General features: G+C 37.5%; 2 protein-coding genes and 1 long non-coding RNA gene across 3 annotated transcripts; 1 reads left to right on the forward strand and 2 right to left on the reverse strand.

Annotated features, from left to right (window-relative positions):
- Positions 1-497: 497 nt before the first annotated feature.
- On the forward strand, positions 498-2,119 carry LOC107046161. Its single transcript, XR_001461520.1, has 2 exons — positions 498-1,239; positions 1,822-2,119. It is a non-coding gene; the product is annotated as an uncharacterized LOC107046161 (long non-coding RNA).
- A 969-nt stretch (positions 2,120-3,088) lies between these two features.
- On the reverse strand, positions 3,089-6,896 carry LOC107046159. The gene is given in 3 exon segments (XM_015268682.2): positions 3,089-4,636; positions 4,708-5,648; positions 5,691-6,896. Coding segments are annotated over 3 exon segments (2,310 nt in total). The 3' UTR covers positions 3,089-4,473.
- Positions 6,897-7,733: 837 nt separating this feature from the next.
- On the reverse strand, positions 7,734-10,009 carry LOC107046162. The gene is made up of 2 exons (XM_015268684.1): positions 9,983-10,009; positions 7,734-8,684 (listed from the first exon to the last, which is right to left on the reverse strand). The coding sequence occupies exon 2, from the start codon at positions 8,679-8,681 to the stop codon at positions 7,770-7,772; it is 912 nt and encodes a 303-aa protein (XP_015124170.1). The 5' UTR covers positions 8,682-8,684; positions 9,983-10,009; the 3' UTR covers positions 7,734-7,769.
- Positions 10,010-13,002: the final 2,993 nt, after the last annotated feature.

Below are 13,002 nucleotides of genomic sequence, written 5' to 3' on the forward strand. Positions count from 1 at the left end.
GCCACTTCCTGTACCATTATTTGCGGATGTACCTAGTTTAGACCCATCCAACTAGGGGACGGTCAAAACATAACACGGACATTTAATTAGCAGGCAATTAGCGAATTTTGGAATGAAACCNACAACAGGTAAAGAAATTCTCTTTTTCAGTTCCCTACAGTGATTCTAGATGGCCCTACCCCCGAAACTGCTGAGAAAAATGGCCGCCACTTCCTGTACCATTATTTGCGGATGTACCTAGTTTAGACCCATCCAACTAGGGGACGGTCAAAACATAACACGGACATTTAATTAGCAGGCAATTAGCGAATTTTGGAATGAAACCAATTCCAATCATTTGGGAATAGTTTAGGATAGTTTAGGAATTAATTTCATAGTTTAGGAACAAATAGTTTATTTATAATTATTTACTTTTTTATATGGCGTACAGTTAGCAGGTGGTATGACTAATCATTGATCGGACCAGTTTAGATCGATGTAAAATCATTTGGGAAAACCAAAAAACACTGACTTAGAGTTTGGGAATTAATACTTATTTTTTAATTAACTTTTTTCTAATTCTGACTTGGGGGGCAGGTTGCACACGCGCAGACTCCCCCGGAGGACCGTCAGCTGTTGAGTGCTCGCCCCTCGCAATCGCATGCGGATTGGAAGTGTTTGTTTTGATGTTGGTTTAGTGCATTAAAACCAATTCAATTAATTAACAATATTTGGGGAATCATTCGTATTTAATGCTGAAATTATTTCATACCATCGACTTCAACATTGTGGGGTTCAATGCAGTGCCTGTGTCAATGTACAATTGGAGGGTTTGGGAGAAAAAAATACCCTGGAAGGCCATCAACAAAGTCAATGGGGATGAGATGAGCCAACAGACATAAAGTTCTCTCTTCTGGATAATCCTAAGTCATTCAGGAGTAGGCGGAATTGATGAACATCACCCAAATACCAGTGCAAACCATAATTTGGGATGATGGACCTGATTGTTGTTGAATCAGTATCTCATGTTCAGGATGAGGAGAGTCCATTGAAAGCACCCAGGGAATGGGAATCTGGAAGATTGAGCCAGGGGCCATTTCAGGCAGGCGAAGAAAAATGATTTATCTTGGCCTGCACTTCTGAATATAAGGAATGGGAATCCAATTGGACGAGAATCCTTTGAACTTGTGATGAATACTACAGAGGATATAATTTCGTCAAGTGTCAGGAAATCGTATTTAATGGATATATTTGCAAAAGGTAAGAATTCCATGAGAATATTTTTTTTTGTCAACATCTTTGGGATTGAACAACGATTCTCTGAGGTATTCACTCCAGATAATTATTGATGACATGTATGTTGAAAGGACACTAGGGAATTTTTTAATAAGAATGTGAAATTTGGAAAAGTTTGTTTTAGTGAGTACCTTGAAAACAACTATTTTTAAGTCAAAGGACGTGAGCTTGAAGGGATTTGATTTTTCAATAGTTTTCCATTCTTAAAAATTCGAAAACGATTTTTTGTAATGACAATTGAGACTGAACATGCAAACATTTTTAATTAATGAACAGGATTCTGAGGAGTCCCTTTTTGAAAACTTCCTACAAAAAATCAATTTTCAAAATAATTACAATGAATGTTACCAATTGAACAACCCAAACTATGATTTATGTTGAATCAGAGTCTCATATGATCCTTTTTATCTTCGGGTTTGATCTGAGTTGTACTTGGAGGCTGAATTAGACTCATAAGTATTTACTGGGGTATCCATTCATTCATCAAAGCATAATTCTTCATCCAACTAAATTCCTCATCATTCCAAACTTTTCTACTCTTTCTAGGACTTCAAACCAGGGAAGCAAGCCCCCTGAGAGTAGCAGACGATGCTACTCAATAAAATCGAATATTTTGGAGTTCGTTGCAATCCGTATCACCCTCTGGAACACTTTTATTCCAAGTAATCGTTGGACAAGCGTACATTGGAATCCTTCTGGAATAAATACTGGGTTAACACTATGAGTTCATCGAGTCACCCTACAAACGCTGGCAACATCACTGGGCAAATCTTCGGTTTCAATTCTGCAATAAAGAAAGATGATTTTTCTGTATAATTTTCAATAAAAGTAATTTTGAAAAATATTCTTGAATTCAATCTCTGATGTACGTAGATAAAATTTTAACTGTTAGACCATTTTGTTCAGTAGTAAGAATAAAGGAAATTTTTTTTTCTACATTTCAAAACGGAGATTGGGAATTTGTCATAGGATTCCAGAACCCTAAACCTAAACAGGCGTACGCCCGAGGACGATCAGCTGTGCTGTTTCTCCACGCCTTCATACATCAAGACTGTTTTGGCATTTGTTCAAAACTGAAATGTGCCGGATAAATAAATTATAAACACGTGAGGAGTTATTTTTGTTTCATGACACAATGATTCGATCCCATCAATCTCAAAATTGTTCAATGGTTTGATGTGAGTGTCAGTCGGATTGTCACAGTTGGATCTTCAGAGAAAAAATGTCCTGGAAATCGATGAATACTGTCAATGGAAATCAGACGATCCAAGTTATTGAATTTCCCCCTAACGGGTGAGGAATCATTTAAATCCAAAATGAGGTCTGCACAAGCGCTGACATGACTCCAATGAATGATAGTCGTCATGGGTCTGAAAGAAAGGATTAGTGAGTGTTTGTGATGCTTTAACCTGATGGCTAAATAATTAAGACATTTCGAGCAATTTTTCCCAATGTCAGGGCAACCTATGAAATGTTGCCAGGTACACCTGCTAGGAATAGCATAACTGGGAAGGTAAGACACAATAACTTTATACGATGAACGTCATTATGTCATCATCCAGATGTTTGTCACGTTAGTCTGTACAAAAGAACCTCATTGAGTTGTCATCTACAGACTGCAAGAAAGGTCCATGTGGAACTTATGTCTCATCTTCCATATTCTGTCTTCAGGATTGGTTCTGATTGCACTCGAAAGCTTTGGAGGGTACAAATAGGGGAAGAGGAGCTAATTGAGACAAAACTTATTGTAATCAAACATTGTTTTATTAAAATTTCAATAAACTTTTGAATTCTCTTACTAGGTAAACACACTAATGCATCAAGAACAATGTACTAACGAATTTCTTAGCATGGAATGTGTCCACATTTTTTTTATGATTTCTGGTAAAACAAGACGTTCAGCATCTTGTTTCATATAAACGTATAGTACTAACACTATAAACCTATATTACTACCTACGTGAACACCTGAACAAATAAAACAATATCAAGGTATTACAAATAGTTTTGTACGATATATCTTTCCCTGATAATCTTTTGTAACGTCTCATAAATTACAAATTAACGTTTATATACTCAGTTCCACAAGACTTACTTCTCTAAAAGAATTTTTGGAGGTTTTTTGCTCCAGTACTGATGGAAAAAAATTATCGATCTTCAGAATCTTCAAATTTAAGCTGACGAACTTTCAAGTCATAGGAATTTTTTTAAGTTGCGGAATGATTTCCCCTTGTTGTTATTCTTATTTCGACACTTAACTATTTTAGTGATCGCGTACACTAATCAGGAATGATGAAATTCAAAAATAAATACTGTGGAGTAAGTATTACACATATGCACAAAGTGCTGCAAACATTTTTCAATTACATATCTCCCCATATTCTTAATACTGTAAAACATTTGATGGAGTACACATCAACGTTTCTACCTTCATTACCAGAAGACTTGTTTCTTCAAAAGAACCTTTAGCAACTTTTTCCTTGCATATTGATAACGAAAAATTCTTGAATTCTAGAATAATTAAATTTAGAAATACAAACCTCCAAGTCATATGAATCAATGATGTAGCAAAATTATTTTTTCATGTTTTTTGCGTCTTCCAAACATTTTCTCTTGAACATGAAGAGAGAGGGACAAATGTCAGAATGACTAATTTTGAGAATGAAAACTTCAACGTCCCATGGATTTTGTTACGTAACAATGTCATTTTATAATTATCATCGCTGCAACCTAAACAAGTAAATATTTCAGAGATGGAAGCATACAAGTCTCATGAAAAATCAGTAATGAATATTTCAAAGTATCATACATGAGTACGAAACATCCATCTTCGTAATAATACTTCATAACACTTAATAAATAACGAATTCCTATTCTATTCTCTACCCTTGGTATAAAAACTTGCTTCTTTGAGATCATTTTCTTGGATTTTTTGCTTGAATAACAAAAAAATACTAATAATAATACTCAGCAGTAAATACTCCCAAGAAAATATTGCCAATGAAAATAAAGCGCTACAAATATTTTTCAATTTTATGTCTCTCCATCTGTCTTTTCAACATCTTATAAATCCATATATCTCTCTCTATAACTTCTAATGAATCACTAATTATTCTTTCTACTATAAATATCACAGGACTTGTTCATTTTCCCCGTACCTACTCCCGAGATTGTATCGTAAGGCACTTTTGGGGTCATTTCATGTGCGAATATAAAGGGCGCCAAAGGGAATGAACTCAAAAGCAGCTTCCTCTGTGCGAGGTCCTAGGCTGAGATCATCAACTTCTGGCCAACCATTTTTTCGTCGACAATGAGCCACGAAATGTTCCATGTTAGGCTGGAATTCAATGACTCCAATTAATCTGGAAGGAGAAAGGAAGGAATGAGTCAATAGTTGAATATCAGTTGCAGCATATGCATCAATATTGCTCACAGATATATTTCTCCTAAATTCAATTCATCGGGTATATCTTCCAATTTACATTTTATCTTTGTGTTACCACCACCCGCACTGAAGTCCCGGATGTCGAGCTCAATGAAAATGGTGGGCTTGCACTCGAGTACCTCGTTCACTGTGCCTCTACAGCCAACTCTCTTACAGCTCCAAGACCGAAATACATCAATTGCTAGGGGTAAGCCCTCTCTGAAACCCTTGTCGCAGATAATATGATGATCAACCGACAAATCGTACAGCGGCCTCGACGTTCCAACTGAACATTTAATGTTGTCGCATTGCGTTCGACGGTATGCCACTGGTTCAGCGAAGCATCCTCTCCAAATCATCGTCAACGTATCTTTACAATCCAACGTATAGGGATCTAATGAAGTCGCATTCCTTGGTGATCTTAGGGGATAATGATTACACAGGAGGGCACATCGACGTAGTAGATTTGTAGTAGTGGCACCATGCTTGAGGAATTCTAAAACGAATTTCGACAGTTCATTCTTAGAAATTTCAAGGAATTAGGCGTATTTGGTGTCATCTAATGCAGCGTATTGGAGGATGTGCACGAAACTATCGTATCCACAGGTCCTTATCAATTTAATCCCCATCCCTTGGTATTTAACGATTGGGCTGACAGAACCATTAGGCAAGAAATTGCCTTTCTTGCCAAATGATCCATTTTTATTGAGAATCTTGATTTGTGGGTATGGAGCAAAGTAAGCTGCTCGTTTCTTTCCTCTAGGCACTTTTCCACCTCGTTGAGTGCCTTTACCACAATCCTTGGACTTCATGTTGGTTTTATCACGTAATACAGGAAAGGAGCTCAGTTCAGGAGGATCCTCGGAATTATTAGCCAAAGTACTTGCGAATTGTGGTTCCCCATCAAGCAACACCGAGGACTCAGTTTTGATTACATTGAGATCCTCCACCTTCTCGTTCCCATTATTAACAGATTAATTATTATTATAATCATTGTCCAGTAGATCCTTCTCGAGCAATCCAAAAAGTGCATCATCCTCCAAATTAAGCACTTCAGAATAGATATCCCCTGTATTAAAATTGAAATCAGTAGAAGTAGTCTGGGAATCATCAATTTTAGTCGCTTCATGATGGAATTTTGCCTTCCCCTCGTCAATAACTATTCCACGCCATTCCATCTTAGAACCAAAATCTGAGTCATCCAAGACGGTCTTCTTGAAGCCAGGAGTCAAGGTGATATTCTCTTTATTTTCATTTTGATGAAAATCTTTGGATTCTCCAGATTCGGATGATAACGGAGGGGATTGTTCTTATGGTCTATAAATGAAAGCCTTTAACTCAGCTGCCATTTCATTCTGGGCACCCCATATATCTTTCAAATGTTCTTTGAAAAAAATATGGAAATTACAGGGCAACTTGATATGCCCGAATATGCGATTCTTCAGCTGATTGAAATAACCCTCTTAAGCAGCTGTTGAAGCGTGGTCTGGCACGAAAGAACTTGGTAGTACAGCCGAGCTCCAAAGAGGAAACTCTTTAGCGATCCTCTCGAGCTCATCAACAAGATGGGGGAAATAAAGGGCGTTCTCCACTCTTCCTGGAATGCTCTTAGGTTTCTCAGGGTTAACTAATGAAATTAAACGCTTGATCCAGTTGTGTGTAATCGATATCCGAGTTGTCTTTGTTTCTTCAGGCAATTCTTGGAAATTCTGAGAAACTTCCAGCTTGTCATTGTCACTTTGGTCGTGAAGGTTCTCGATTATGGGTCCACGCAGAGAAATGTATTCCTCCAAACGTTTTCGTGCTTGCTCTGCAGTCATTTTTGATTCCCCAAGCCCTAGAGAGCGATCACCACATAATTCTACTGCATTTGGAAATTCTACAACGTAATCATTCACAGGCATCATAGCCACCAGGCATGTGAGAATGAAAACTAGCTGAAATTCCTGAAGTGACTCACAATCTACTAGGAGAGCGATTGCTCTTATATAAAATCTTTTCAATCGAAACCTGGTGTTGTCCTTAAAGCATTCCAGCCGAGCTGCTGCAGCCATAAAATGAGCGATATCAATCCTAATGATTGTCGTCGCAGGGAAATGTTTCTCCTCCTTCTTAACATCGCTTGCAGCCAATGAAAAAACCTTATTGACATATTGTTTAATTGTCACTCCATTAAACGCTACGCAGTGCGCTACCATTAAGGCCCGCTCTTGATCGCTTATGGCCTGTCGTGGTGGTGATACTTTACATATCCTAATCCAAGTCCTCAACCAAAAAATTAAGAAGTCAGCATCCTGTCTCCGTGAGAACCTGATATACAGGAATAGTTTTCTTTTCAAAACTAATAGTTATCGTGTACAAAAATATATGACCTGTCAGAAGTCCAGGAGCTTTCTCGAATATGTTGACTACACATCCCGTCGCATCGGGAATAATTTTCGGATTCCCCCCAATCCGACGATATTCTTTGTACACATAGGATTGTTCATTTGTGCAATATGTTAGGTGGAATGGGTGAATAGAGAGATCCAGAATATTGTAAGAGTACTCAGGGTCTACGATAAGGTCCCGAATGATTGTCAGCTGATCTCTTTTATCTCCCTTCGGAATAGCATAAGTGAAATGACGTACAGGCTATCATACCCTAGGTGGTATGATAGTCGAATTAAAAATCACGAATAATCGATAAAAAACAAACACACAAAAAAAAAGGGATTAAATAATTCGAACACAAAATTGGATGGGAAAAAGCCGTTACGGCATAAAAAACCCAGATTTATTGATTAGGATATAATGGATCGATTACAACTGCGAATGACACTTGTTTTACATACACATACACACACGCTACCACACTGCAATGTCTGTCCTAAGAACACTACGATGTGAACTGTCGGACGCAGCTATGGACATGTACACACACACACGCGTGTCGATAATGCGAAAGATAGGTTATGGAATCACACGTTGTGTGATTCCGAGACGATATTCGTAATTAAATTACGAAGATATGAGGTGGCCGTTGCACNAATTCGCAGCGGTGGCGTGGCGAACTAGATAAAAACTAGCATTCAGCGCGCGCGTAGATTTGAACGGGTTACGATGTAACAATAAGCACGTTTGACTGCCTCTGCTTTGGCTTGACGATAAATATATCCTCGCCTGACCGTTGGTGGCACGGATTCACCGAAGTGCATGTTATCTCGGAGTAGTTCCTTTCGATAGTTCTCTGGCTGCTGCTTTACCAGATTGTCTCCAACCTGAACCCTCTCCAAACCATTCAAAGGACGTTTAACATCTTCATGAGATTCATGACGAGTGTCACGAGCTCTGATATCCAGGTTGAGACCTCCTGTCCCGGAATGCTTAGCCGTTCCGAAGAACACATTGCTACATTTTTTACTCTTACATTTTGGTTGGAATTTCAAGTGAACTGACCCATCCTCGTCGGTCTTCACCTGGGACCACTCACCGATGAGTGCACAGGGCATGTTATATCTAAGATAAAATGCATTTGCGATTGGATTGACCCACATTCCTGCCTTCAATCGCCTTGTCGTTGATTCTGAAGTGTTATCGGGCTTCATTTTATCCCAGGCTGCAGATGCTAAGAACACGTGAAATTCCTCCAAGTTAGGATCCATTTCTTCATCTTTGAACGAAGATTCCAAGTTTTGAACTTTTGAATCATCACTGAACAGCTCAGAAGCACTGACATCTTTTTTTTCTACAGTTTTTTCTACAGTTCTTGGAGATGGTGTGGAGATACCATATTGTTGGCGAGCAGCTGTCAGATCCCCTTTTTTATCCTCAGTCACATGGGTGTACCACGAATGGGGCAGCCATCGCTTGCCCAGCGCCTCACTTAGGTTGGTCCAAATCTTATCTGTCGTTGATGGGAAGTCGTTAGTCTTGAAAATATCCATGTTCTTTACGAGAAGTGGGATCACTTCCGTGCTCTTCACTTTCGCAGGGCGCCCCATGACCTAAAATATATTGATATTATAACATCATAATGTTATGATGTCATCGACATCAGGGAAGCCTATTGTGAAAAAGGAAGATGGAAATGTCTGCCCGATAGATAGCGACAAGTTTGAAAACAAGACCCAGAGAGTAATGAGAAAGTGCTAAGGTGAAACTTGAAAGTCGATGAGGGTAGTCATTCAGCGATCATTAATTTATCACAGAAATGTTTTACCTAGAAAAGTAAAACAAAATTTCGGACTCAATCCGTTCTGCTCCATACATCGAGATAAAACGTATTTTTTCAGGGTTTTGGAAAGCTTCTCGCACCACAACTTTCATCCAGTTAATTTTTTTTTCAAGTTTGTCAAATTCCATGGGGTAAAACATGTTTTTTTTTAATTCCAAGTACATCGTGAGAAAATTAATTTTTTCGTTTTACTCATTCCTTTTGTTTTAACATGCCATATGGAAATTATTGCTTTGAGTAGTTCATTTTTCCTCAACTTTTTCTTTCTTTACAACTAAACGCCTATTACCTACTATTTCAAAGTTCAATTACTCGTCCCAATGATTTTTAGGTGGGGCATGCCAAAATAAAAAAATTAGTGAGCCGATGATTTAAATTTTTTGACGATCTATTTGAGACGGAAATAAAAAAAATGCCTAGTTTCACGCTATGGAATCAAACAAACATTAGAAAAGAGGGTTTCTATTGGATGAAACTAATTGGGATGCAAGGAGCATTCTAAACCAACAACTCATAAAAATGACGCTCAATGTTATTCTCATCAGCTAAAGACTCCAAGCTTCACCTTGGCACCCCTTTGAAGATGTTGAAATAAGCATTTCGACATTCAGGTCTCTTTCCAAGGAAAAAAAACATGGATAGAAATAAACTTTTCCCTCCAGAAGTCGATTTGCCTGGGTCATTTCGTGGAGGATGAATTGAGAGTTAACAGGAACACACGCAGAGTCTCGAAAAGTAGGGTTTATATTGTGAATTTGTACAAGACAAATCATCAATCTCATATCGACACATTCCTCGTCCTAGTCTATGAGGATCGTCGTTCTCTTATTTTTTTTAAGGGAAGGGTTTAGACTAAAGAATTTTTTTCCCATATCCAGGATTCTAACCTCTTTCCCCAGCATTGATCACATTGTTTTTCTGTTGAGAAACTAATATTTAAAAATCATTTGGATATTCCGGCACTTTGCCCCATTGGTCTTGAACCGTAGAAATGAAATAATTCGAGGAAATAAGTACTAAGAAATTAATCATTCCAGACTTAATAGACATTTAAAGCACAGTACTTACTCATTCTGTTAATCTCAATGCAATCACTGAGTGCTCAACGCACAGCTGACGGTCGCCCGGGGGAGTCTGCGCGTGCGCAACCTGCCCCCCAGTCAGAATTAGAAAAAAATTGATTAAAAAATAAGTATTAATTCCCAAACTCTAAGTCAGTGTTTTTTGGTCTTCCCAAGTGATTTTACATCGATCTAAACCGGTCCGATCAATGATTGGTCATACCACCTGCTAACTATACGCCATATAAAAAAGTAATTAATTATAAATAACTATTTGTTCCTAAACTATGAAATTAATTCCTAAACTATCCTAAACTATTCCCAAATGATTGGAATTAGTTTCATTCCAAAATTCGCTAATTGCCTGCTAATTATATGTCCGTTATGTTTTGTATCTTTGATCGAGATGTTGTTCCCTGCCTTATCATCCAAGGTCGATAAAGCAGAGCTCGCTATACCATTCGGCTAAATCGAAAATCCGCAGTATTTTTAAGCGCCTGATTCGAATAATCTCAAACTAAAAATTACATTAAAGAATAGGCTCTTGGATTGGAATAGTTGAATACATGTTGTACGATAGTATAATTATACGGGAGTTATATAACTACTATTATTGATTTTTTAGCGTCATACTCAATAATACAATTTTATGGATTCTGCTAGTTCCATTTCTATAAGGAGATCAATGCAAAGGTTCTTACAAGTTCTAATTCCCGTTAACGTAATCCAAGGGCTGAAGACTAAAGGAATTTTCGTCAAAAAAATTCATTGGTAGATATATTATTCTTAGGATTACTTTCTTGGTTAGAATCTATATCCGTAATCATTTTTAATCACATACAACCCTCAAATACTGTTGTAATTCCGCCGGTATACTCAGACTACAGTTAATGACCTTACAGTTATCAATTTTTTACCGTAAATACAAGTAAGAAGATATTAGTTCATCAAGAGTAGTCATATCTTCAAGAGTACATTGAAGTAATTCTTGATTGGAGGCATTAATTAATTCCGCTGCCTAACTATTTTGTATTCAAATGTTCAGTATGATATTTATTCGTGGTTGCGGTATATCACTGGCTTCAAGAATCAATATAATAGTTTTTTGTTTTATTATCACAATTCCTAAATATGCTGTATTAGTAATTGATATGGCTACATCGGCGCAGTTATAAAAAGAAAGTAGACATAAATCGCACAATTATAATTATATCGATATGGTCGATTATTTTTCGACATATTGCTAATGTTTGTTGAAGAAATTATGCTGTAAAAAATTGTACGAAAATTTTATATCGCCTGATCAGAAGTGTCAACCGAAAGTAAAATTACATTTTAATTCCATTGTTAAATTTGAAAATAAGAAATCTTGTAACGTCCCGACGTTGAATTTTATAGATGGCACTATTTATCGGCCATTTTAATCCGCGAGATTTGAATTATTATTTCAAAATGAATATAAAAAGTATGAAATTTGAGAATACCAAGAAAATGGTCGAACAGAGGACAATGAACAATGGACAAAAAATAATTTGACGAGTGTAAGAAAAACCGTTGCCAGCAATCGTAAATGTCAAGTACTTGAGTTGAGTTCTCAATTTATTACTCTCCAAAATTCGTTACAGAAAGGCTTTTCCTGAAAATTCTAAACTCAGAGAGAAAAATAAACACATCGGTCACAGTCGTAAAATCGTAAAATCTCAATTCTGGTATATTTCGAAAGTTTCTCTATTTCAAGTGGTCCACACGTGTTTGGGTTCTCCTTTGTTCATTGTATTCCTACGCGGAGGGCCTGTGACCCCTCAAGAGGAAAACTGGCGACGTCGCACGCTTTTCCTTCTTCCCTCTTTTCATTTCCCCTGTTCTGTTTTGGCTTACCCCTCTTCCCTTTCCTCTGGGCCAGGATTGCGCGCGCAACTTTTTGGCCTAGTGGAGGTGTTTTGAGCCGACCCTTAGATTTAAAACTTAAGTTTAAGTCAGTCCCATCGTGGCTGTTGTTCCGACAACTTTTCAAGCTTCTCTCTTCAAGTAGTTTTTCTTCAGAGTTTTTACGAGTTTATATAAGTTTATTAGAAGTTCATCCAGTTTGTAGTCCAAGTTTTAGATGTTTGAGTCAAGAGTTATTTTGAATAAAAGTGTTAATGTGCTCTCCTAAGCACTGGTGTTTGGATTTATTCACAAATAAACCTTCAATCCAATTATCCTATCATTGAACGAGTCAGCATCGATGGAGTCCTCATCAGAGGTTTAGCGGCTAACGGATCCACACTTCAAAGTTTGGCGTTCAATATTCCAAATGGCGCTACTGTCCTCCTAGTAACTTGGATAAGACATAACAAATTGGTGACAACGGTGGGATAGCCGCATTCATCGGAAGTGGAATTTGAATTTTTGAATTCAATTAAATATTTTTCCTATCAACATCGGGATCGAGTGAAGCGGAGTTCCGGCAGTTTCACCTAAGAGGTCTAGGGCGGTTGCAGCCAGGCAGTTTCCAGAGGATTCATCGAGCAGAATAAAGTGCGAAGTGGAAGTGAAGATTTATGGGCAATTAGTCAATCAAAGAGAAAATTATAGTGACAAGTGAAACAATTGGATTAGCTGTAATTCGTAAAAGAATTGTAAGTCTAGAAATAAGTATCATTTTTGAGGATGGACAAGTCAGGGTATTGCTCAGGTTTTCTGCGGTTTTACTGAGTAGTAGCGAGATACACTGATCGGGCCGGAGTTTCTTCCATGCCTAGTAGAGAGAGTACAAAATTTTCAGTTCAGTTAGTTTTTCTAGAAGAGAGAAGCATTTATTAGGAATTTTAAAATAATTATTTCATAACTACTTCGAGCGAGTAGGAGCAGCCAAGAATCTCTGCCTTCAATGTCCATCAAAGATATTTCAAACTTAATTCCAAACTTCAATGGAGACAATATCCCAGTAAACAATTTCATCGATTTGTGCAAATAAGCAGTTTCGCTTGCATCACCGACTTATCACACTTATTTCATACAATTGATAAAATCAAAGATTTCCGG

Source organism: Diachasma alloeum, unplaced genomic scaffold, assembly GCF_001412515.2.
Source record: "Diachasma alloeum isolate Michigan unplaced genomic scaffold, Dall2.0 Dall_scaffold_01223, whole genome shotgun sequence".
In the NCBI taxonomy this organism is placed as follows: Eukaryota; Metazoa; Arthropoda; class Insecta; order Hymenoptera; family Braconidae; genus Diachasma; species Diachasma alloeum.

Coding starts and splice junctions, on each gene's coding strand:
- LOC107046162 (XM_015268684.1), bottom strand. CDS start 8,681: ATGGGGCGCCCTGCGAAAGTGAAGAGCACGGAAGTGATCCCACTTCTC.